The 27,865-nt window shown below is 34.0% G+C and overlaps 1 protein-coding gene across 1 annotated transcript; it reads right to left on the bottom strand.

Annotated features, from left to right (window-relative positions):
- Positions 1-404: 404 nt before the first annotated feature.
- Positions 405-27,718, bottom strand: LOC111038197 (formin-like protein 20). The gene is made up of 5 exons (XM_022321206.1): positions 27,114-27,718; positions 4,867-6,435; positions 3,265-3,438; positions 2,547-2,724; positions 405-922 (listed from the first exon to the last, which is right to left on the bottom strand). Exons 1-5 carry the CDS (start codon positions 27,169-27,171, stop codon positions 538-540), a joined length of 2,364 nt encoding a protein of 787 aa, XP_022176898.1. The 5' UTR covers positions 27,172-27,718; the 3' UTR covers positions 405-537.
- Positions 27,719-27,865: the final 147 nt, after the last annotated feature.

Raw genomic sequence — 27,865 nt, forward strand, 5'->3', positions numbered from 1 at the left:
AAAAAAGTCATATTTACAACGAGGTCTTTTCATATCTAGGATTACCATTTTATTTTATATGAAAAATAAAAACGGAACAAAAATCTAAAAACTGTTTAATAAAATTATATTTTAAGATGTTTTGGAAATAAGACCCCGGTGCTATAGCCGAGGAGTATTGTCAGAAATGATGACGGTCGTGCGGATTCGTCCATTATAACACACTGTGTAATGTTATGCAGCTGTAAAAATATTGTTTTAGATTTGTTTGAGCAAAATTATTCTCTTTTAAACAAAATGTTATAGATATAACAATATTAGGACGGGACAATCTTCTAAAAATTGGACGAAAAGCGCCCCGTTAGACGTGTATTTGGACAACTGGATATGATTCTGGAAAAAGGAATCATCTCCTTTTAAACTCGAATGGTCAGTGATGGTTACCCGACACTAAGGTCACACACAAGGAATATTGTCAGAACTTCTGATCTTCGTGTAGTACAATCTGTATAGCCGAACATTTAGTGGTACGAATTCGTTTGGCAACAGAGATGGATATTATAATATTACGGCGGTGTACTTAACGTCAATGATTTGAAAAAAAATTCGAACATACTTATACTTAGATAATAATTTATTAATAGGGCAAATATGAGAAAACACTGAATACTCACTGTGACACGGGTCCCGGTGCTTTCGCCTGCTGTACCCGGGCCTGCAGAGGCACGAGGACACGCCAAGCTCGGTGCGGCACCTTTCATGCTGCGCCGCATCACACGTCGTATCGTCGCCCACTATACAAGTGTCGATTCTCACTGGCGGGTGAGTGGGCCGTTTCCAGGCCGGTGCCGACGGTTTGCCCCCGCTTGGCGGTGACGGTGGAGGCGGTCCCGGTGGATTGGACGCACCATGCGGCTGCAGCACTTGGCTCACTGAATATGATCTGAAACCGAAAACACGACAACAAACATTAAACCACAGTAGGTACAAGCGCAAAACACCTAATGCCCCTTTAAAATAAAGAACAATTTTTCCTTAAAAAATCTGAATATTTTGTTTTTGATTATGCCATGTTTATTTCCTTTAATAAACCTGTTTTTCAATTTGTATGCATATTTTCTGTTCAAAGTAAAGTCAATGTTTCACATTTGATAGGCGTCTCTGGACCGCTCATTTTTTTAAAGTGTATTTTTTAGTTCAATTATAGGTATATATTTATTTATTTGATATAAAAGTTATATTATGACGATTATACGTATAGGTAACAGAAGTACGAGAGACGAATAACAGATACAATACATTGAATATTAATTAAATATTAATATATTACATTGATATTGTTATTCAGTAACAATTTAAATTCATAAAATAATAAGAGTCGATTAAAAGACATATTATATAGGGACTAAATTGAATAAACCGTGTAAGTATGTTCCCGAGTCCCCTCTTCTGTCCTATTTATGTCTATAGAACAGTCGTACGTCTTATGAACAGTAATTATATACACAATTATAAAGTATCTATATTTTATTATTCATTCGATATACTCGTATTATAATCGTTATAATAATACTTAATAATAATATGTAACTGTGATATTTTATAGCGCCAACGCGATGAGATATTTGGTACGGTCGACTACAAGTTTGGGTCGGAATACTTTTTAAGGACCTCGGAGATTATTTTTAGACCATCTCGAGAGAAAGTATCCCAACGATCATTATTCCACCGGGAAATAAATTAAAAACAACCATCACATTTGTACACGTGCACGTTATTACTATCACTAAACGATATATAGCATGGTATCTATTAATTTACCGTGGTCCGTATACATAATAATAGCTACGAATTATATTATATTCATACAGTAATTATTAATTTACTAATTAGTCGACAATTCACATTCCGTTATAAACTTTGCTCGTTTAATTTAGAACTAATGAACAATTAATTTAACAGCCTGTTTATCAGTGAGGCTGGTATACTCATATGTATACCTACAGTATATTATTTATAATAACCAGGTCACCAGGAATCGGGATTTTATGCCCTAAAAAACTTAAATATATGCACTTGAAGAAGTTTTAAAATATCATTTATAATTTTTTTCTAGTTAATTTCTAGTCAATAATATTTGAGAATAGAGAAAATACTTAGATGTTTAGTTTAAAATGTCAAATATATTTTTATATAGAGCGTCAAATATAAAAAACAGTACAAAAATATTAATTTGTCATTCGAAAATTATGTTGGATATAAATTAATAGGATATTATTATCTTATAATTTATAAAAAATCGAGATATGAAAAAAAATGAAATCTAAACACCATGAAACAAATTTATTTCGAATCAGATTTCTTCTATTAACTTCCCAAACAAATTCAAATATGCATAAATTCCTAAGTCGATTACAAAATATTGGTACTTTGCGGCGGCAGTGCGTGCATGTGGCTATTTATAAGATTCAAAAAACAAACAAATAAAATCACCGAATGAATGAATAAAATCATACCTAATGACAAACACTTAAGGCTATATCATTTAATATAGAAATCACACTCACCCGGAAGCAGCGCTGGTCGGCTTTATGGACTGAGGCGCCACCGCGGTTGGTTCCGCTGAGCCGAACAAGTTGATGTACGTTCGTTTACCGTCGATGGACACGAACTGCTGGTTTGGTTCTGCCGACGTTATCACGGACACTTCTCCTTTTCCGACGCCTGACGGTGATATTTCATCAGCTAAAATAAAATCCAAGAAGCACATCGATATAAATAATAGTATGATATAATATATCTGATTGAATCTACGAAATTTATTGCAAGAAATGACTAAATAGTCAACTAAATTGTCGAAAACAGTGACTAATCGTATATCTCGAATATTTTAGAATATCGATTTTGTAAATCTGGTGCACTATGTCATCAGTTGTCATGAAGTACCTATTAAACTTAATAACAATGCACCGTCACTCGTGTTCTTTGATGCTTTGTACTTTGTAGAAGTAATTGAGCTCGATAAACATTTATTTAACATTACAGTATTAACATTACAGTATTAGTTCATGTACAAATTTCCAAATTTTGCACAATTGTTGTAACTTTTATGTCGGGTCGCATAAAAAATAGGGTTAATCTAATGGTCTTTTAAAATAAAATGTACCAATCAATAATCATGGTCTACTAAATCATGTTTGAGGAACCATTAGCTCACTATTAATTTATTAAATGTTTAGTGATTGATTATACATTAATATTAATAATACACAAATGTTCGCTTACGATTCAGCAGTGCTGGCTTGTCACCCGGCCCTTGAATGGCGGACACCATTATGTCGAACACGTCACCTTTACTGGGCACCTGAACTTGGATGGGGCGTCTCTGGCCTCCGATGTGGGGTTTGAATTCCGGATCATCCAGCACGATCCCTGGACGTGAATAATACGGGAACCCTTCTGCGAAAACATTATTTTCCGATTATAGTCGACAAAGTATCCACCATTATAATATTAATATAATCGAATTGTTATAGCAATTCGTTTTAAGTTATAAATCGTACAAAATGACAAAAAGTGTGTATCTACTCATTGGCATAAATCAAAAAAACATCAAACTCATAATTATAATTTAATTGTGTATATAGTATATAACTATAACGATAATGATATTATATTATATAATCTTTATTTATGTGTAATGTGCGCTGGCTGGATTGGGCGGACTAAGTGCGGCTATCCAGTCCTGCATATGTGGCCAATATCGCATTACCTCGGATGTTGAACCCTACAATATTATATTACTAAGAATTTCATACATTTCAAAAACAATAATAATGCATTCATTTTTATTGGAACGGGTGGAATACTTCACATTTTTGAAAAAGTGTTGGACCTAATAAAGGTTTGATGTAGCCTACGTGTACTCAATTTCAGGTCCACATAATGTAAAGAAATTTATGTTATACATATTATATGCATTTTTAATACTTTCCACAGACGTGTACAAACGCGAACATAATACCTCCGTTACACGAAACAACGATTTTAGTAAATGAGATGCGAAAAAGAAGAGGTATACCTAAGCCAAACGTGTATATTTCACGTCGTCATGATGACAAAATTGTTAGAATGTTATATTCTATATTCTATAGTATGATGTTTTCTTAATTGTTTAGTACATATTCTATACTAAATATCTTACAATAAATAATTAATAAAATAAAATAAATTATACATTTATATACCTGATGTATTCAGTAAATGTGTTGTATTACTAATGACTAATGAGTAATGAGTATATTATGTATAATGATTAAATGATTTGTTTAATATGATATTAATTAAAATGTAATTACGTTATCTATATAGGTATACCTACAAAAATAATGTAACTTTTCAATAATTTAGCTGAATTTATTTTATATTTAACGTGTATGTTTATTGAATATATTATCAATAAGATGTGGTTATCTTATTCAAATTGTTAATATTTTAAGTCGTAAAAAATCTTTTCCACTCTTAACAATTTATTTTTTATGGGTACCAATTAGATTGTAAAAATCATATTATTAACATTTAATTACACACACACACACACACACACACACACACACACACACACACACACATGTATATTACTATAGTAATAAACTAAAAATTAGTTCTCTACACCCATCATATCATGTTTTATTTTAATCTTCAATGACGATCTGGGACCAGTATTTTACTTATATATAATAAGAACTGTATGGCTATACAGTAATTTCTATACTTAGAAAAATTCCCAGCTTCGGCCCAAGAGTGGGGAGGCGACTTTCCTCTTAACCTCGCTCAAACAAACTCATTAGTCATTATGTAAACTTATAACGACTATGTGATAGTTACCTGACTGTTGCGGGGTCTTCTTGACGGGCGCTGTAGGCTTGCTGGGGAGTTTGTTTTCGGTCGGCTTATGCGCATCGTCGCGATGAGGTTCCTCCGAAGTGGACGGCTCGAGTACTACGACCGCCGAACCGACGCCGGTCACGTGTTCGCCAGCCGGCGTGGTTTCCGGTCGCGCGACTGTCGTCGTGGACGTTGATTCCGCCGCGGTGCTGGTGCTTGTGCTGGTGGTAGTAGTGGACGTCGTCGTCGTGGGTGCGGCAGCGGAGGCGGCTGCGGTGGGATCGCTTACTCCGATAGGTGATGAGGGAACCACCGGTGAGGTCAAGTGATCGACGAGTTTTGACACTTGGATTCCGATCACACGGGTCGCGTTGATGTCGATAGCTGACCATGGTTTGTCGGTCGTGGTCGGTTTCTCAGAGACAGTGATCGCGGCCGGTCTGTCAGAGGGCGGCGGTGACTGAGACGAAGGCGCGTCCACCGTAAACTTTTCCGTCACATTTTCGACAGGTCTGGAAGCGGCTGGCACCACGTGGCCAGGGCCGTGCGCATGTCCGTCCGCAAACAAGTCGTACTCCTGTTGTGGCCTGGCTGTCTGCTGATGCTGCACCGGTCGTCTCGACGACGATGGCAAATGCGATACGTCGTCTTCGTACTGCAGAGATGGTGGGCCCAACTCGTCGTCGTTGTCACCACCATTGGTGGGCACCAGCTGTTCGGGCAGTGGCACTCCGGTCAAGAACGGCTTGATAAGGTTGGGCGGTTGAGGTGGCAGTGGCCTGGCAGGCTGTGGCACGTCGAACGGATACGGTGGGGGGTCTTTCGGCTTGTTCTGTGGTGGTAGCTGTTGCTGGTGCTGTTGTTGGTGCTGTTGCTGGTGCTGGTGTTGCGGCATAGGCACAAACGCCGGCGGTTCCAGGACAACCGAAGCGTCCGATATGCGGGGAGGTCCGCGGTTGTTGATGCGCGTCTTGATCGGCTGTCGGTAACCAGCTTGACCGGGCTGACCATTCAGTAGCTTAACGAACCCGTCCAGTATGTCTTCCATGTCACTGTTACCAGCTTTACGGGTCTGCTGACGGTCTGCCACCGCCGCCGCCACATCCATCTGCTGCTGTTGTCGTATCTGCGGCGGCTGTTGCGCTGCAGTATCGGGCTCCGTCGGTACGAGTGATCTGCCACGCGACGAAGCCCTCTTGGCTTCCCCCGAACCGATCTTTGTCGGCCCAACGTATTCGTAATAGTATTGTGACTGGGACGTCTGTTCGTCCGCCATAGACGACGGGACGGCAGACGACGCGATCAGTTGAGAGTCGTCGTGCAGCGCCGCAGCTGCCGCAGCCGATTCCGTATTTTCCGGCATTTCACCGCACGAGCCGCCGCCGCAGGCCGCCGCGGTCGACTTGAATTCTTCGGCCCGGGTCAGTGACATGTCAGCCCGCCTATGGTGATCGTCGTCGATCTCATTCGATTCTTGACCCGTCTTGGTAGCCTCGTCCAGATGCCGCCTGCGCATAACCCTCACTACTTCATCTGAACGTCCGCTGTCGTTTTCGCCGCATGCCACACCTGAAACACAAACCGTACGATAAGTACATACATATGACGTCATTGATTATTGCAAGAATAGTAATAAGAGTGTTAGTGGAGGTAAAGACGGGGAGGGGAACTTATCATTTTGATTTCTCTTATCGCCCTACGAGGACATCTAGTATATATCCTACTTGAGTTTACTGTGAGATCTGACTTCAAAATTATATTGCATTTCAATATTTGAAGTCATATTATAATCCTATTTTTTCCCAAACAATAATAAACTATGCGTTTATTGTTTATTCATACACGATAATATAATTTGCATTAGTAATAAAATGCGATAATTTAAATTTATATTATTAAAACAAAAAAGGCACCATTTCTTTTACGCGTGATACTCAGCCTGAATAAGGACTGCAATAAAGCGTATAGAATAGATACATTTTCTAAATTACCATTCGGGCTGTAATTCGAACAGCATTGCAATTTATATTCTGAATTTATTAAAAATGTGAATTCTGTTACCTACTCTATATGTTTATCACAGGCTGTGCTTAAAGGAGTCAGATGTATCGATAGTGTTCTGTATAGTTGACGAAATCATGTGTTTGTTTATTGATAAAAAAAAAAGACTATGTACGTAATCTGCAAATCTTTAGTGCCCTGACACGAGTGACGATCTACCGTTTTACCGTTCTGTGCATTATATATATCGTGGCTATAATTGGTGTATCTTATAATGAAATGCGTAAACGGAAATTCCACACGTAAAAATCGCACGATCGTCTTTAATCCCTCAAACGAGTGTTACAAAATATATTATATACGGCCGGCAATAATTAAGTATTGAGTCACCACTCCCGTGTATCATTATATGGGTACGTAATCCGCTGCAGTTGTTTCAGTTATAATATAATTTAATGCGCGGTCGTCGATTTCAGATAACTCTCACGTCCGACTTGAAATTGCGTAATCAAAATATAAATGTATAAACAAGCGAATTATTATTAATCGGACTTGCCACTTGAGTATACTTTGTATTTTATATGCATAGTGGGCGTCTCGTAGCGCTTTCACCAACTTTTAGTGTTTACTCTTTATCTATAAACATTTTTCCCCCATACAATTCGGCACCTACGAACGACACGTATACTTTCACATACTGTAGCATGCGATGTCACCGCAACTAAAGCGTCATCGTCGTCCGCTGCCTGCAACAACAGGAGGGAGACCCCCCATATGGCCATATCTATCTACATATATAATATTAATTAAAATACATTTATACATATACAGTGTGATTCGAAAACCATGCTCACCCATTCCCTATCATTTAACAATGCTTGTATCAAAATTAAAGGCTTTGGAATTTTTATATACACTTATTAACCATATTATTAAAAAAATACATAGCTTTTTTTACAATTTAGAGATTATTCTATAGTCTATGGTAAAACAATATTTTTTTTCAAATGAGAATCACCTTTTTTTCTAACTAAAATAAAATCAATAGGTATGGTTTCTGAGTTATAAATCTTTATCTACAAAGGACAATAATATTACTTGGTAATGGTTTTATATAAAATATATAATTTTAATATTAATCTAGAACTTATTATTTAGGTACTTGAACAATGTTTAAAAAACATACCTACAATTTGAATTTACTGCAGCACACTACATATTAATAAATAATAACCCACTACAATTTTAAAATTAGCATAGCCACCCATATCTTCTTAATCTATTATCATGGACTATGGGAGTACTTTAAGTTAAGTAATTCAAAAAATACATTTTAAATTGCAATAATTAACATCCATAACAAAAAAAATGTCCCTAATCATTTACAGTAAAAAAGGGTGACTAGCATTTAAAAACAAAAAGTTTATATTTCCATAGGGCGCGGACCACTACTTAGGCATCTACCTATTTGAAAATATCGTCCTTGAGTGTACCTACCAAAAAATTCCAAAAATCAGAATATTTTCACTACCAAAGAAAAACTGGGGGGTTAGCGGCTCAGACATACCCTGTATATATAATATTATACCCACTCCGCTCGTATGTATTATAAGACGTACACGACTGTACAATATATTATAAATAATCGTGGGCTTAGTGCTTACGTATCCCGGATCTAGATGTCTATACACGCATATAACTATTGCCACATAATGGGTGATGTTACATACTATATAGATGTGTGTATGCAGGCGGGCGTTCAATTCACTTTCTCTCGGCCGAGCAATAATATGAACTGCGAATGCCCGCGCCCGCACGCACGTTTTATCATAATGTAAATATTTTTAATATACTTTTTATTCACTTGGTTTACGCTTTCTTGCTGCGGCGATACACGGGAAATGCATATTTAATTAATATTATATTTCGAACGTGCATGTGGCGAACATAGCTTTACACTGCGTTAATCCGTTCCACGGTAAAACTGCATAATATATCATCACCGAAAAGAAATCGGAAGGCATAACATGTATAATATGATGTAGGTAGTATGAACCACATTATTGTTTCCTAGTACCTGTTACTATATTATTATATCGGATTTTCGACAAACGCCGTTAAGTTTTTAACAACTTTGCAAATCAGCCCTGCTAATACACATGAAATATTATGACGTCAACTGTCAAGAATATAACAAATACAATAGTCAATAATAAATTATAAAAATACCAAAGGAGGTTCAAATGAATAAAATCATTTTATGTAACCATAACAAACATACCTAATATTATTTCGATATTATTTATATTGTGGAAATAATTTATAAGGTTAAAATAATAAACATACCTAATATATAATATTGCTATATTAATATAATAGTTTATTACAGTATCAGTGTGTTACACATAATTACATAACTTTTATACAGAAACTGTTATAAATTGGTTACTGCGACTTGATTGAAGTAGAATACAGTCAGCTGTTGAAGAATTATTATAAACTATTCAAATAAAAATCGTAATTCTTCATATTTTATGTTATTTTTTTAGATATTGAATTTATAGCATTTAAAATAGTTTTAAAGATGAGTTTAATGGTTTTTAAAAATAAGGCAATTGTTTTCCTAGCTATTGGAAACTTAAAAATACTTATAAAGCCACATTAAAATTGTGCTATTAAAATATAAACCAAACGGCCACTTTCAGAGTGAACCATAATTGCAATAATGAAGATTGCCGAGCAATTTTAGATTTTTCATTTTTATTCTACGTAACGATTCGGTATAATGTAATATAGCATTGGACAAATTTCCAAACCACCGATTTCCTATCTACAATAACTGCACTAAACGTAATGTCGTAATTATTACAATATATATATTTTGTAAGTAGCTAAATAGACGGAAAATACAATATTACCACCATTGATCATAAATAAAAGTTTATTATCGATAACTTCACTTTCTCAATATACCTGGCTATTGCACACGAGACGGTATCTAGTTAGGTACATACTATAAACTATTAGGTAGATGAAAAGAAAAAAAACCAATTGTTTGAAGGACTCCGGAACAAACGCATAGATAAAATAACCACGTAACTGCGACGTCTAAAACATTAAAACAACAACAATATAGTCCGTTATGTGGTATCACGAATGCGTTTGTGGTAAGCGAAATAGACCCATATTTTTGACCCACTGACAATCTAACTGTATGTCTACAGGCGATATTGGTTTAAAAAATATTAATAATAATAACAAAAATATTGTTTTTTTTAACGAATATCGCAACCACGGGTGTCGTACATCGGTCCATCTTCGAACAGTCGATTACAATCGTTTTTTGTCTGCGTTGTACACGGGTCGTCAGTCATGGCTATATTATCCTACTATAATTATTTAGGTAGGAACTGCGCCGGCGCCGCAAAAAAAAGTCGGATTTCCGTACTCGTATTATATGCGACTACATATTATTATATTATACGAGGAAATCAGTTTTTTTTTCTGTCTGAGCAATATTATAAAATGTATAACACTATATTATTATACGCATAAAATATAAATAATAATAAGTAACATAAATATATCGCCATGATAGCGAGACCGCGACATCATAGTATAACATTATTCTCGCCACGAATTCGCTCGGAACGAAATTATTGTTGCCGACAATATAACAATCGGGTTCGCACATTACGGGCGGAATAATTACATCCCGCGGTCATAATATATTGATGATAATATAGTGATTAAAAATAAAAGGGATGACGATCGCTTTTGTCAGTCTAGTGTTCTAGACGCCGGCGATCGATCCGCACGTGCGTAAAGTATTTATTTTTACGGTGTTCGCGGTTCGTTATCGCATTGGTTCGCAGTTGATCTCGCATGAGGGTATGGCGAAACACAATTCATTACGCACGACCGCTGCAGTATTCTCTACAGTATATATACTATTACATCACGACTCCCCCGAGTGTTAATCGTATAATAGTGATAATTATAGTAACAACAATAATAATAATATCAATTTACGACGAGAATTTCCGGTGATGTCTTTCACGTCATGTATAAGTTTTGGCGGAAAATTGAAGTTTCAAACTCATATTATTGCGGTGTCCGTCTTCGGATATTCCGTCGAAATCGGATCGTTCACTGCCGTTGATGGCGTCGTGAATGATTTTCATTATAATCCACGAAAGCTCAACAGTTTTGTAAAACCGCGACAAAACCAACCAAAGCGGCGATGGATGACCGACGCGCGAGTATAGGTTTATGTCTACGTAGGTACATATAATATGATGTTACTGTACAGCCAAAACCCGTCAATGACGACCGCGGCGGCCTCGCATACCTACCGAACCGTTACGTTAACCCGTTACACACTGAACTATGCGACGTTGCCGGATGACCCGCAGTTGTGCCAGGGTATCGGGAAAGAAAAAAAAATTGTTTCCAAAACCATCATCAGTCGTTATTATAAAAGTTATTATTTTTTTTTTCACCCTCGGGGGCGATTCGTGTTGGTTCGTGTTGTACCTGTTCGCACACAGTGTAATATAATAACACGGGATCGTGTTATTACAATATATTATTATGTATACCACGATGGTCGAGTATTATAGGTGCGACGATAAACGATCGCGATTATGTACAAAAACAAAAGAAGAATAATAATATTATTGTAATATTATGAGAAGAATGCCGCGCAGACTACCGCGCGAAGACTCGCAGTCGGTGGTAAGCATTGCGGGATTCGTATAATAAACAATAAAACATGCGCTTAAAGGCGCCAAGTCGTTTTTTATAATTCTTACGAGACAGGAAATTTGATTTCACGCCCTTTCTGGATGACGTGTCTCTTGGTTTTTTTTTCTTGCGTGACTATACTAATTACTAATACTTCCCCTGTACTTCTCGCGTCTTGGGTCGTCTTCTCCGCAGGTTTATTGACCGCTCATTTTGGCTGTTGTCCTCCAAACGATTCCAATCATTTATTCAATAAAATATATTTCATAGTCAAAGTTTGTCATTCTCGATTTATATTTACTTAGTGCCTTCCTAATGGTGTCCATGTGATTAATCTGAATTATTATTATTTGAGACGTTTTGTTGTTTATTTTCTTGCAACTTTGACATCACTTAATATATTATTAGGCAATCTAATTAGTTATTATCTATACTTTAGATCAATAGCAGTACAAAATATATTATTAGTCACATGCTGTAGGTACGACATTTTCCCATTTATGAGCCAAATATTTGTACAATATGCATCCTTTTATCGATTTATTTAAAATTACAATGTTCCTTAAACTTACGTACATATACATATTACGTATTATATATTATATACTTAAATACATACATACATACATACATACATACATGCTATGTTGTCATATATACTTCAAATATAATGTAAGTACCTACTTAACTATATATAAGATATTATGTGCGTGTGTGTGCGCGAGCTCGAGTACGCTAATCGCTACACGTATTCATACAATATAATATTATTATCATTACCGCCAGGCGTCGAGGACCGGTTCCACACGGTTTCCCCGCAGCAAACATGAAAATAATATATCATAATAATATATATATATAATTGTACAATATAATAATACGCTTGGGACGCGTACACTACAGATTTAAAAATGTTATTTCGTTTAAGTATGGGATAGTCGTGTTACGTGTTCGCTAAAATGACGACCAAAAGTCTCGGATTTCGATTAGCATTCAACAAGCGCGCTTCGAGTTAAACGCGTTTCCGAATGTCCGCTGCAGACATCATAACGGCATTTTATACCTGTTGCACGGAAGTGAGTTTAAGACGACGGAGTAGTAGGTAGGTATAAACACAGTTTAAACTTGGGAACTTGTAGAACGTATGATATTAGATTAGGTTAGGTTATAATATATTATTATTATTAATCAATGGTATTTTTTTAATATAATCGATCACCAAAACAATATAATATTTCAACATATTATTGTCAAATATGTGCCCACTCGGATGCTATAATAAGGGCGTTTTCCGGGCAATGAATTAAAAAATAATAATAATTGTGCTGTCTGTAATTTAATATCACGGCTGTCGATATATGATATTGACAATCGACTTAAACAAGTTACGAGTGAATAATATTTAATATTAATACAGTTTTAATTTAATTTTTTTTATGACTTGGATTATCATAAGATCTTTTTCATTCTCGCAATTAAGTGTATCTGACTAGAAATATCTATTAAAATAATGTGGTCAATAAACATAATAAATTTAATTACTCTGGTTAAAAGTGAATTAATTTGTTTTTTTTATCCAATTTTTGACCATGACTTTTAGGGATATTCACCTTTTCCGACAAATCGCGATGGTTTCGGGTCAAGGACTCATAATATATATGTATGACGTATATATATATGCATTAGGTACAGGTTTAGCGATTTACATAACGATGAGCAAAACAAATTTCGCTGCTAGATACCAACATGGCGAGATAAATAACTAGTTTATAAATAGTAGGTATCCAACGTGTTTTTACACTGATATAGAGATTAACCATTTGGTTAGGACAATTTACAAACACGCAATTATGTATCATCTTGGTCTTCCAATGAAAACTTTACAGAGATAAATTTTATAGCTACCTACATAAGTGGTCCACGCATTTTACACGTACCCTAATTAATAGCTCATAGCGTTATACATAATACGGCGTAACCAAAATTAAAGATGTAACTATGGCAAATATGGAGTTCAAACCTTAATTTTGAATTTTACAATATGTAATTGTCCTAGTTAAAAAATTAATAAGCCACGTCTTTGTAATAACTTCTGGTTCAAATTACGCTTAATGAAATAAAAATGAATTAATGAGTGCTAAAATAGGGTTAAATTATACATTTATTCTTTTATTTACTTTATAATGTTTAATTTTAATGCAATACTAATTTACCAAGTAATATAATATTACCTACTATATTAACTACTAATTACTCAACTAACTTTACTAAACTAACCTTATTCCTTATTAAATGCTCCTTCATTAGTTAAAAAAATAAATAGAAGTAGATTAAGTTTAAATATATAGGTAGGGTAAGTAACTAATAATTTAACTCATAATACTTTCCTTCAAAGCGCGTACTACACAATGTTAACGATCAGTTCGTTTAACGCGTGGGAGCTAAAAATTTCCGCTATGGTGTATTTTTATTTTTTTATGCTAATTAAATTGTCATCTGAGCGTACATTATTTTTTGTTAAAACTGTGTCATGAGATGGTGATTAAACTTATCGTTATGAAATAATTTAAACTTCATCAAACATCTGTGTCGATTTTTAACGGGAGATCGATATTAAGACAGACAATAATCCAAATTATGCGTCATCGTCAACGATACACCTGCAACAGCCACAGCACTGAAAGTAGTTTATTATATATATAAAATATAAATAACCTACAAAGTACAACTGTATTATTGTCTAAGATACAACTGAACAGACTATTAGTATGCAAAAATAACTTTCACATAAACAAAACAAAAAAAAAAATGGATATTATAATGCTCTGAACCCTCTCACCAAATGTATCATTATGTAGAAAAACATACATTATCAAACAATGAAACATTCGATAAATCCTTGTCACAAACAATAGCAACAACAATTAATTAATATCTCACGGCTACAGCTAATCAAAACGAATAGTATATCGTTTTCAAACAGTAAAATATTAAATAGGCAATTCGACATAATATAGTAGGAAGCATTACTTATTTTAAATAGTTGGTAAAAAATAAAATATGTAGGTATTGCAGCTTATTTGACGTTTGCATATAGTTACATATAAATATACAAATTTTAATATACGAGAGAAACTTTTAATTATATGTATGAGTAATAAAGTTTGATAGGTTGAAGTGTTCTCAAAATGCTATGCCGTCGCTAAACTAGAACGAATAATTAAACTGTAAATATTATGATTCAATAAAAAATTATTTTTACAAGCGTTAAAATTCGTTTAACGAAATGTATGTACCTATAACTACGACCTAACTAGTAAAAAATGTCTTGTTTTTTTAAAATGGAAATAATATTAAAAGGACATCATAAATTAAAATACAAAATAAATCAAAATTTTAAAATGTCAGTAGATCAATGTCGTTGGTAATCAAAACTATAGTAAAATAATATTAGTAACAAATATTTCAGCACAATAATATTATTTATTAAAGTGTATGTCCTAATTCTTAGATAATCGAAAAAAGTATAGGTACTTGATAATAGTAGATACATATTATATGAATATGACCGAGACGATAAGAAGCTGGTATCTTCTTCCTTTTCCGAAAGAGAACTATTAAATTATATAAATTATGTATTATTATTTCTAAATATTTTGAGCTGTGACAAATTCTAATAAATCTGATGGATGGACTTCACTTTTTATGGGAAACGTATAATTCACGGCAATCATAATTTTGATATAATTTTTATTACGCGTACGTAACTGTTTAATAATTAATGTTCGGTATGGAAAAAATTGTTAAAAAACCGTGTCATCACGGTGATGTATTACAAATGATTATCTGTTCGTTTTTTCGGTGTTAAACCGATCGAACGTCTCAACACTGCGCGTCGTTGTTACGAATGACTGTCTAAATAACGACGCGTTATGAGGACAATAATTTTTCACGGCAAAACTGATAATTCGATTCATACAATCCGAAAATATTACAGTTAAACACGCCTGATGCGGTCATTCCGTATTGTGGATACATCGTATTGACGCAAGACTCCGAAACGAGAACGTAATAAATAAGTACCTACCTGGCTACCTACCTATACATACCTACAACAATATTTTTGAAATTTTTCTTTTTTAAAATACATTGTTCTGTACCTATATTATGCTCGGCAACACAACCAAAACGATATGGGCCTAAATTTCGAAAGCACTAAAATCCTGGATAATTTATAGAGAAGTTGTAAAGCACACACAACACAAGTCATGCATGACACCTAACAAATAAAAAATAATTTCTAAAAACAATTACCTACAAGCTTCCATCAGCTTTGTGGACAGTAAAATAAACCCTACATATCATCAATACTGCAATTATAACCAATCGCAAAATAGGTTTAATTAGACATAATCTAACTGATGTTGTTTTTTAGTTGAATTTCAAACGTTCGGGTGTCACGCACCTTAAAATTTGACCTGTGTATATAAGTACATACAACAACTCTAAAGTAAATAACCATTATATAATATACGTAATAAGCCAAAGAAATTTTCAAGTATTTGTAAATAGGAACGTGGTACACATTTTGGTGTAAGCCAGCTACGTACCAGCTATTTTCTTGACCAATTTATTTGTATTTGATAATATCAGTAAAAATTTAACTTACTGGGGTATACAGTTAGTTGGACCAGCGCAAGAAGTTTCAATAACAAAATAAGTTTGTAAGAAAAAGTAAAAAAAACCAATATAAAACTATGTATCCTTATACCCCGAATCGGAAGGTATACCTAGACATTTTTCCACCAGAGCGCGTTTTGTTAATCCAATTGTACTTGAATTTGACCTGCAATCACGCAATAATTAGCAATCGACGTGTCTGCTATACGTTTGATATTATTATCATCATTTTATTCAATTATGATCTCCTCAATAGTCGTTGTTAACGCGCGACTCACTACTAGACAAGAGCTGCGGCGGCGGAGAAGAGCTCCGGGTGTCCCGCCACTAAGCGTTATGCTCTCATTCCGCCTGTCAGACTATGATAATAATTAATAATACAATATTATACACTGTACACTATATATATACACCGAATCATATTTAGTGTATACGTTCTCGATTTCCCAGACACCCGCCCGCACGGTCGTAATATACCTACTTAAATGATGATATTATTGTGTGCGTGTACAACACATGTACATACCATTTTTCGGTCGGTAACTGGATCACTGAGGTCCCCAATAACATACGCGTGAAATTAGGTGACCAACAGGCAACAGCATATACCTATTGCTATTATTAGGTATAAGTAAGCGCCGCCCAACCGTCGACGTCCGATCGTCCGTAAACAATGACCCAAATTTGGTGACAATTGACAAAACAATAATATAATAGATACGTACTACAGGTATATTATAATTGCACACGAAATATGAGTTATTATATTACGTGGCTATTTGTCGTCGTTTTATATTCGTTGCCGTTGACATATTTCGCCTTCGATCGCCGTTATCGTGATTATTCGCCACGACCTGTAGCATCACTATAAAAAGCGTTAAGTAATTTTCAGTTGTCCCCTACACCGATATACTTTGGCAGTATATCAAGCTGTGACCAGTTAATAAATTACTAGAATAATCCATACCAAAAAATAATGCGATCGTGTGTATGTAGACGTGCAGTAGCTAACGTTTATTGACGACAAGTAAAAAAATCAAATTGATGACACTTGTTCGGGATTTTCAACCTCCCAGTTTAACTTTTGGCAACACGATGAAGATTATAATATTTAAATATTAAACAATAATTACCTATAATGTACTACAGTTGACTAAGTATTCATACTAATAATTAATAAATAATTAGGACTAATAATAAGTATGAAATCAACAAACGTGATCGTGTTATAACGACCTCGTTTTACTGTTTTAGGCGACGTTTGTGTGATGGATATGTCAATATGTGTAATGTATGCAGATCAAGTGAAGTGCACCCGTTGATTTGAGTAATTTACTAAAGATACTTTCTTCCTGGGTGCTTATTTGGTCTTGAATTTTTTCAATTCGGTAATCTTTGTGTACATTTTTTTTCGTATGAACCGTTCATTTGCTATCATTCTAAGTAAGTATTTACCTAATTTATTTTCAATCATTTTGAATTTTTTTAGTGTTAGATATGGTCTCATTGGCAACAATCGTAATTGAGTATTGGACGTAGGTAGTAATGTCTTACATATTAGTACTGAAAATTGTTATATGACGTATTGTTGATTTTTACGGAATATAGAAAATAAAACCGAATGGAGTTGGACAGCTGATAATGCTTTATGGTAGTTTAGCAGATATTATATTATGCGGCTACCGGCCGGAATTTGTCTGTTTTGTTAAATTCAGAGGTATTTGGCTGACGGTCGCAAACGTGTGGACACAATAATAATACAATACGCTATAATATAATATAACGCGATATGTCTGTCTGCAAATCATCTATTCATCTGACACACTGCTGCAGCGTTCAGAGCAACACTCCCAGAAACCTACTGGAATTTAAACTGGACGAAATTAGATATGGCACTAAGGTAGCAAAATATATTTCTCCGTTGTCCGTAGATACGATTGTTACATATTTACCGAGACAGTCATGCATTCGACGAACAACTAGTAACCACGCCGATGTATATATTTACCTATATAATATAGTATAAACTTGATTTGACTAGGTGTTATGTACACAGTATATACTGTATTATAATATAATGGCGGGAAATCGGTTTTTTTGTGCATTTATTTCGGTTTCCTGTCAAATCACATTGTTTTTTTTTTTTTACGCCTCTCCAAAACAGTTATTTCAAGGGGTTGTTGTCTTTGACGGTCTTGAATTCAAATCGCCCATCGGTTTTCCAATTAGTTACCATGATCGATTTACATTTCGATTGGCGGACGTATTATACCTATATTGCATTTTTCTTATTCTGGGAAACATTTCACGGACAAAACCACCGAACGAAGTAACACAAGGTCGCATTCGGTCTTCCGTCGCATAACGTTGTTTTTTATTCTTGTTTAGTTATTGCCACAGTATTACGATGATTTGTACAATTGTATCTGCCGTTTACCAGTGTATATTTCTTTTGAACGAAAGGGCAAAGAACTTTTGATTTCTCCTCGGCATAATTGATATCAAAGCAAACTATTATAATATATGATTATTAATACTATTGTCATTCGTCTTTGTTCTTTAGACACCCGCTGACTGTATAATTATTATAAAAAATTTTCGTGATAAATACAGTCTCGAAAGTATTCTAAACCCAATATTACATAACTATATTAAAGGTGGTATACCAATCGATTTAAAAGTTAAGACTTCTTACGTGGTGAATATCACTACATCGGAGTCCATAGTTAAAGTTAGGATTAAAAAAGGAATAAGAATATAAAGTACAAAAAATAGAATGTGGGAAATTTTCTAGACTAAAAACACATTAATTTTCTTTTAAAGTATATTCAAAATGTAGGAGTTGTATCTTTGTTCATAAAATAATGTAATAAATAAAACTGTTACTTGTACAAGAAGTATCGAGACGTACTAACAAATTCTACGAATATAAAAATGACGTTTTTTAACAACCTATCTAACCTATAGTACCGATGGATAAAATTGGTGACCTAGTGTAAAACCTCAATATTAGCTGTTAGTTGTTACAAATTGTTTGCTTAAAATATTTGTGGTTTCTATATTCTAAAAATTAGTTATTTTTAGCAAAATTTCAACCGGTATATTTTCGCAATTAAATATAATTGTTAATATATTAGTATATTCAACAATAGAGTATATAACGATGTTTATGATCTTGACGAGGCAAGTACAGTTATACATATAATTAGTATTCTCAAGACTTTTGTACCAAAGTGAATACTGTTACATTCACTTATTGATTCTAATGAGCATTGAAATGTACAGCAAGTGTATATTATCATTAATCAAAGTGTTTAGCATTTATTTAAGCATATTGCTGGTCTCCAGTGGGACCCATATAATATATATTGATGACTTTGTACAGTTAATATAATAATATATTTTTTCAATGGTAAATACTAAATTGATATTTAACCGGAGTCATACGAATGAATATTTTACATAAATATGTAACTTTAAATATACTCATGCATACTGTAAAATATGTACATTATATCGGCTTGCAAAAATTATCCTAAGTTTTTAATATTGTCCAAATAATAATTATACATGTAATTATCATGGTAAACTTTCGTATTCTTAATTCAATATTAATAAATACATAATATATTATAATGTATTACACATTGATTATAATATAGTTAAATTCTCTATATGTCTTAGATTTTACAAAATAGATATAAAAACCTAAATGAAGTTACCTTATAAACGTTTATGTACTTAATTCAATGTAAATATAAACGAATATATAATATAGTTTAGTTCTCTCTGCATCTTATATTTTTAAAATAATATTATTTTAAGTGCTAAATGTGAAATACTTAAACAACTGTGTATAGGTACTAAACTGTTATATACTACGCATAGTATTTGCATGTTTTGGACATTATAATCGAATAATATTCGATTTAATGAATTTCATTACATGGATTCGTTTTTGAGAAACTCGCAGTTGTCTCTTGTAGATGATGCGTTCTATCGGTTTTCTGCAAACACGACGTATACATTAAAAAGAGGGTATCACACGTTATATACGTTATATGATTTTGACAAATTATTCAAAGTCAGCGAACTGCGAACAAGTTGGCATTATAGGTGTACCTAGTTATATATATTTAGAAACATATATACTATGTTATCTTGTTTCTGCAGCTACTGCAACTAGACCATCGTTTTAAAACGGTAAACTTTGGTTGTGCGTCGAAAATGGCTGGTAAATATAAAAATAATGGTGGATTACAACATCATCACGCGTGCACACACACATACATATTACAAAATAATGTTTGACGTGTCTGAAATCATAAATCGGCGTCGACGTACAATATTATTATACCTGTACCGTAATGTCGTCGTTACGACAAAATCACAAAGACATCGAAAGACATCACTGCGTGAGCGCGTTCCTATATTTTATTATTATCATTTATTGTATACGGAGCGACGGAGACACGACGCGACGGTCATCCTGTACACGGACAGTGTATTTGTGTACAATATATCATAATAGTATTATATTGTATAGGTGGGTTCGTGAGAGAATCGCATCGCAGCGCTGTTTTACGGCTGTCAAACCGTACACATTGGCCGTCGCCAATAATACAACAATACCCAACGAAAATGATAACAATGTATAGGTATAATAATGACGACTTTGTCGTCGTCACCAGCTCGTCACTCGTCGCACAATATACCCTTGGCCGACAAGTCGTCCGTCGGTTCAACGACACGCGGTTGTCCGTCCGGGCAAACATACCTCGCTGTACCCAATACCATGGCAAAACGAAAAGTAGATAATATTATTATTATTATTATTATTATTGAAGGAAATGCAATTACGGGCGCCACGCAGTATACGGTCATCGCATCGTCATCATGGTTCCTAAGCCCCCCCCCCACCTCCGACCATTGTCCATACTTGTACACGTGTCGTCCTAGTATTATTATACATTATACTATTATGTGCATAGGTCTATGTCCGAATATAACATATCGTGTAAGTAACGAGCAATAAGAATTCCCATGCCGGGCGTAATCTGCCGTGTAATTTTGTAGCCAATAGGTAGACCGGATCGTATATTATAATAATATTATAATATTGTCATGATGAAGCACTGCATTGTCCACACTGACCTCTAACCAATTATACAGTGGTACGAAGTCCGAGGGACTACAAGGTGTTTTTATTTAAATACCCATACAAGTTTTTACTCGGTTCGAGGTATATTATGTACTCTACGTTTTTGAAAATAAAATAATGTGATGATCTTAAGGTTGTTGAGTGGACGGAATATAAAACGAATAACTTTTAATTTACGATTTTATAAGTTTTGATGAGTGGAGTGAATTGACCACGGTCACATATATTTAGTGACAAGAGACAAATACGTGGTCCATTGGCCATATTATTTTCCTCTCATCATAACTATAAATAATAATTAATTATAATAAAACAAAAACTATTCGTTCAACACACCTATTTGATTTCATAATTAATAGAAATGTACTCTGGCCATAGTAAAAACCTGTAAGAATAAAATTGTATTGTTTCATATTTTTAAAAAATGAATAATTATAATGTATGCATAAAAACGGACAAAAAGTAATTTTTATCATATGGTAAATACTATATAAAGACGAACATTTCAGAATTTCAGTGCGCTCAATAGTGCCACCTATAGAGATTAATTTATAAGATCCGTTTTTGACGACGCTGAAGAGGAATTCAAGAATCGTGAGTGATGATTTATGTCATAAAAAATATTAGGTACCTATATTTTAATTCTGAAAAACACGAAAATTGGCTGGCATAACAATAATAATGTACATACTTTGCATTAGTTAGGTGCGCAGGCAAGCAAGACGTGCGTTGCTTTAGGGCGGCATACAAATTGTAAAGAAATTGAAGGCCATAAAATTAAGCAAATATCGGTAGAGAAAAGTGGTATTAAAATGTTCGCTTTAGGGTGAAAAATATCTAACGACGGGCTTGTACAGTTGTACCCATAGTGGTGTTTGGCAAGCCATTGCCGGCTACAATATTATATTATATTATACCCACGGAGGAGGCGGAAGCGATTCTTCTTGCACGAACCGTGTCGGTATATTATGCGGCCGGATATCGGCGTACACGAATATCATACGATAAAATATATAATATAATATTGGATCGCTGGTACCCGACCACCGTTATACAGTTACACCCGTCGTGATGATAATATTAAATTATACTATGCTGTGGTATGTGGCGACAGTCCCGCAACTGCTCCGTGTTGGTCATCGCAGTTCATATATTATAATATCATCAACATAATATTATTGTCGCCGCTCGGAATCGGTCCCAGATGACGTTACGTCTCTTACAGCTGGCCCGGTGTATGTGTAAATTAAGTATAGATAATAACAGTATTGCGGGCTACAGGTATCAGAAATATTATATTCTATAAACTGGAGATCTTAAAAAACTATATCGGAAGAATGCAGGCCACCCGAGACGAGTGCCCCTGAAACCTATTCTGTCGAATCTGACGAAACCGGTAACATACTTATACTTATGGTGTCATAATTAGTCGTTGGAGTTTTTGATATTCTTCTCACTTTGTACCGCAGCGTACGGTTGAACGACTATTGTTTACCGGCGTAAGTTATATGCGAACACAACGCCAAGCCGCGTAATGCGGGGGAAAAGAAAGTATGCTAAAAGTCATAAATTCCTCTTTCTACCAATAATACAGTATATATATTATTATTATGCATGACAAGTGCATGGATTTATGACTTAACTATATATATATATACAATACCGGGGAGACTAGTGCACTTGGTCAACGTTGAGCGCTATAAGATCTAATTACGATGGACGGAATACTATTATTTTTCGCATAATATTCTTGTTGTTTATTGAAATGAGGATGAAAGTCACATTTATTTTTCATTCAGTTACCATTAAGCCATTACACGGTGAATTATGATATAGTCCATCTATGTTGTTCCGCTTAAAAATAATTACATTTAATGACTATATTTTATAGGTAGAAAACGAATAAAAACCATTGTATAGGATACTAGTATAACACATACTATTATCTATATACTGAGGAGTGTATCTAACCAAAAAATAATATTTATTTATTGGAAATATAGTATTTTGTTTGCGAATAAAAACATAGATAGGTATGCGATACTACAACTGTACAATATACTATTCATACACACATACACACACACAAACGCGATACACACACGGCAGTTACAAAAATGCGAAGATTTTCATTTAAATTTTATTCACGGTTATTTTACAATTACCCAAATATCGATACATATCGATACTACCATTTGTAAAAAAAAATATACAAGTATTGTAAAATGATTATGAATGGAATAATAATGCATGTTCAACACAAAAATGTTCATCATTTTGAAATTCCGTACATCGTTTGCCTCGTAAAAAAAGAGTACATTTTATGTAACATTTGCATGATTAAAATATACCAATCAACCAAACCAACACTATTCACTATAAAATTCCTATAGAATTTGTTCTTATCAATTGCAGCATACTATTAAATGTTCTCATATTAAATACACATGTCATGCCACAATAATACCTACCTAGATGTTTTCGTACAATACATTAATATGTACAATGAGTATACACTATACGTATTAGTTGTTAATTACGTATTTTTATTTTTTAATATATAATATATATATACCTATTTTGATGGTTGACTTACCATTAAAAGGTCAATGGACAAAACCATAAACGTTTATTGAATTAATTAATAGGTATACTATAAAAAAATATTGTTGTGGTGACTACGGATTACGGTATTTTAAAACTCATGAAAAAAAAACTGATAGTTTAGTGATGATTACTATTTAGTTGAATAACTATACGAATTAAATGCAATTATAGTAATTAGTAATTATTTAGTACAGACCCTAAGACTATATGAGGATACAGTTATTAATAGAAATATTTGTATGTACACTGAGATAAATTAAACTTCTTTTAACGTACATTCCAAAAAGTTATAGCTTGGATTAAAGACAACATATTATTTCAACATTTTTATACGTTCAAAAATTAATTATCCTATTTTTTGATGTTCAAAAAAAAACATTTAACGGTAAATATACATTTTTTGATTGAATTTGCACGGTATATTTTCATAGATTTAAAATAATATTGTTTTATGATATATTTATTTTAGTTTTTTTTTATCTTACGGTTACTCAAAATATTTAAAAACATGGTATTTACCTCATATATAGTGTGTATAATATGTATTACAACCAATATTTACGTATCATTATAAACACACTTTATATATAATATTTTTAATTTAGTCTAAGTACTTTTTTAATTATTTTTTGTCCATATTTATATCAAGTGATCGATTTTTGGCGGAACAATTAATGAAATGAGTTTTTTTCTACAGAGTCTATAGTCTATATTATCGTACATAAAACACAATAATTACAACGATTTCACGATTGATTACCGCGAAAATATTACGGATAAAAAACTCAGTCATTATTATTACATGTTGATCAATCCATATTATATTATTTTATTTACTTCATTTAATTTTTTTGGTTTTCGGTCGATACTGTAGGTATTTACATAATGTTTTATGTTTAGGTAATATTAATGTACGAGTAGACCCGTCGGCGGCCCATTATAGTACATTTAATGTTAGAACGGAACGAAAAATTGTAAAAACACGTTACTCGTATTATCTCGGTCCAGACATTGTTTACCTAGCTAATACGATAGCGTACTGTTAAATATATTTGTTTTAATTAAGTACAAAAAGTAAATAGTGAACGAAATCTTTGAAACATGTTCAAGATTCGCAGATGTCTATTTTTCAGCTGGGCACTTATAATCATTATACTATAGTTAAATTTCCTAACTCACAACCAATCCGATGACCAGGCAAGTACCTACAGGTACACCTAACTTGTATGCATTCTGATGGCAAATAAGACTTCCTAATTTGATAAAATAATCAGGTTAAAATAAAAATAAAAGACAAATTCTGATAGTTTTCCCAACTCTTATTTACACGTATATTGTAATAAAACCATCCAACGAAAGCGATACTCACGTTCACGTTTATTTTATTACACGTCATCCAACGTCCAAATTTCACGTGTATACGATGTACACATCATTATATACAGCCACAGGACCTCGACCGAATGACGGAGACGGCATCGGCAGTCCGTTCTAGACGGCGGCACACGGTCGCTCGAAGGACGTTACGTAAACGTCGAAATCGTATCGGGACAAATATACATACGTAGAAACCCCGCGCTGGAGAGTTCCGTATGAGCGCATGGAAATTTTGATGACGATCGTACACACACACACACACACACACACACACACACGCATGCGCACACAGGCACAATATATTATTATAATTTATTATTATACCCGACAGAATTCACTTTCTCTCGTGTCGTAGAGAACAAAAGGCGCGGCGACGGCGAACGCGGGTCACGGTCTTTTTGGTAACATAATAATATTATTATTATACACGTACGAACGACCATCGTCGGCGGTGCAAGCGGCGGCCATTGGAGTTTTGACCGTAGTAAAACACCGGAAACCGATGTACCGGATTCTGCTGCTGTTCTGCCGCCGCGGTCGTCGTCGCGTTTTTCATAAAAATTCTCTGCGCGTTCGTTGACACGTCTTCTCACTATCGGTGTGTAATTTTTTTCTATTTCTCACACATATACCCATCACACTCACACACACGCGCACATCGATTTAAAAGACCCAACCACCGAGACTGGCCATGTTTCCGCGAATCCGTGTCTGTGTCGTTAAACGAACTGTTTAAGTCGTTACACATAATATCCATACAACCATAACTATATAACATAGGTAACCAACTACAGGTACATTTAGGTGGTCAGGTATATATTGTATACTATGCGGGACGCTCGGTAGCTCAATACACTAGAGCATTATTATAAAAAAAAATGTATGTATCGATTTTCTCACGCAGTAACTGTATATAGACGTAGACGTAGACGTATTACATATTATACTATTATCGCATGGCTGTTATTTTTTCGTCGACACATTATTATGTAACGTAGGTCCAAATCACTGATTATTATTCGGTTTCTCCCGTCACCGAGTTTAATCGATTTCGTCCACCGTATAATTTATATCATACGCATATAAGTATATTATAACAAACAATATAATAGAATAAACAATAGTTTGACATATTTTATTATATGCACCTGCGAAGTCTAGCCTGACTAATAATATTATCTTTCCTCCGCTTTCGTTTTGAAGTTGTGTGATAAAAATGTGTAACTATTCGTCGCGCAAGGGAAGAATTTTTGTGAAGATACCAAGATACGTCGTATCGACAACCTATGTATATAAATGTATAATATAATATGGTATACATGAATATTACCCTATGTATAGCATAGTACCCCCCATTATCTGAAATTTGGACTACGATTCTAATGGTTCCTTATTGTACCTACACAAATATCTATAAAGTTATTAGTTAGTAGTTACCTATAACTAAAAGAAGAATTGTGACATCAAATAATATATATTAATATAATTTTGTGAAAATGTAATTTTTAGGAATTTGTAATTAAAAAAAAAAAGGATCAAACCCGAGAAGACAGTAGTTATATAGATTATAGACTATAGTATAACAGAAAACAGATTTGATATAGTCATGAGGTAAAATCAAGATACAAAAATTTCTATAAAATATACAAGATTTAAAAATACAGAAATAATTTACCAATGATGGTGATAGCAAGCAGCAGTAACATGGTCATTTTAAAATTACTTCTCCACATCGTCTTGTAGTGACGTTACAACTAAAATCACATGTTTGTGTCGATCACACCGACAGCAACGTTTTATGCACGTTTATTTTCAGACAATTTACTTTAATCGAACAGCGCACTAGCACATACACACGCACTACACAAAACCTGAATTTGAAAACAATATTTTAGTGTTAGAATTATTAATTTGTTAGTACACAAATGAGAAACAATATATCAACGAAAGAACCGTGCGATTAAAAAAGTAACTGGGCTAATCGGTCAAACTTATATTCTTTGTTGTTATTTTTATTAAAATAAAAAATGTATATAAATAAACAATAAAAAATACACCGATATTTTACTGAGCGGATAACGGAAACTTAAATACAAACGCGGTATACCATCATAGAAAGACAGCCAGAAACTGAGCCGGGCATTGAAGTCACTGACACTGTGTGCGCAGCGGTGATGTGAAACTCGAAACGGTTTTCCCCTCCGTTACCCAACTACACACCGACAGCAGTAGTCTATCCATAGACCGTCCGGCAGATGATGGTTATAGCAGTATACTAACTGATAAATACGCCTCTCTCTCTCACACTCCCTGAAAAAAAAAACGCACAGACATATTAATTTATATATTGTATACATGTATGTGTGTGCGACGTTGGTGTGTATACGCAAGTACACCAAAAGCATATATTATATTTTACATATACAT

This window comes from Myzus persicae, unplaced genomic scaffold (genome assembly GCF_001856785.1).
Source record: "Myzus persicae strain clone G006 unplaced genomic scaffold, MPER_G0061.0, whole genome shotgun sequence".
Taxonomy (NCBI): Eukaryota; Metazoa; Arthropoda; class Insecta; order Hemiptera; family Aphididae; genus Myzus; species Myzus persicae.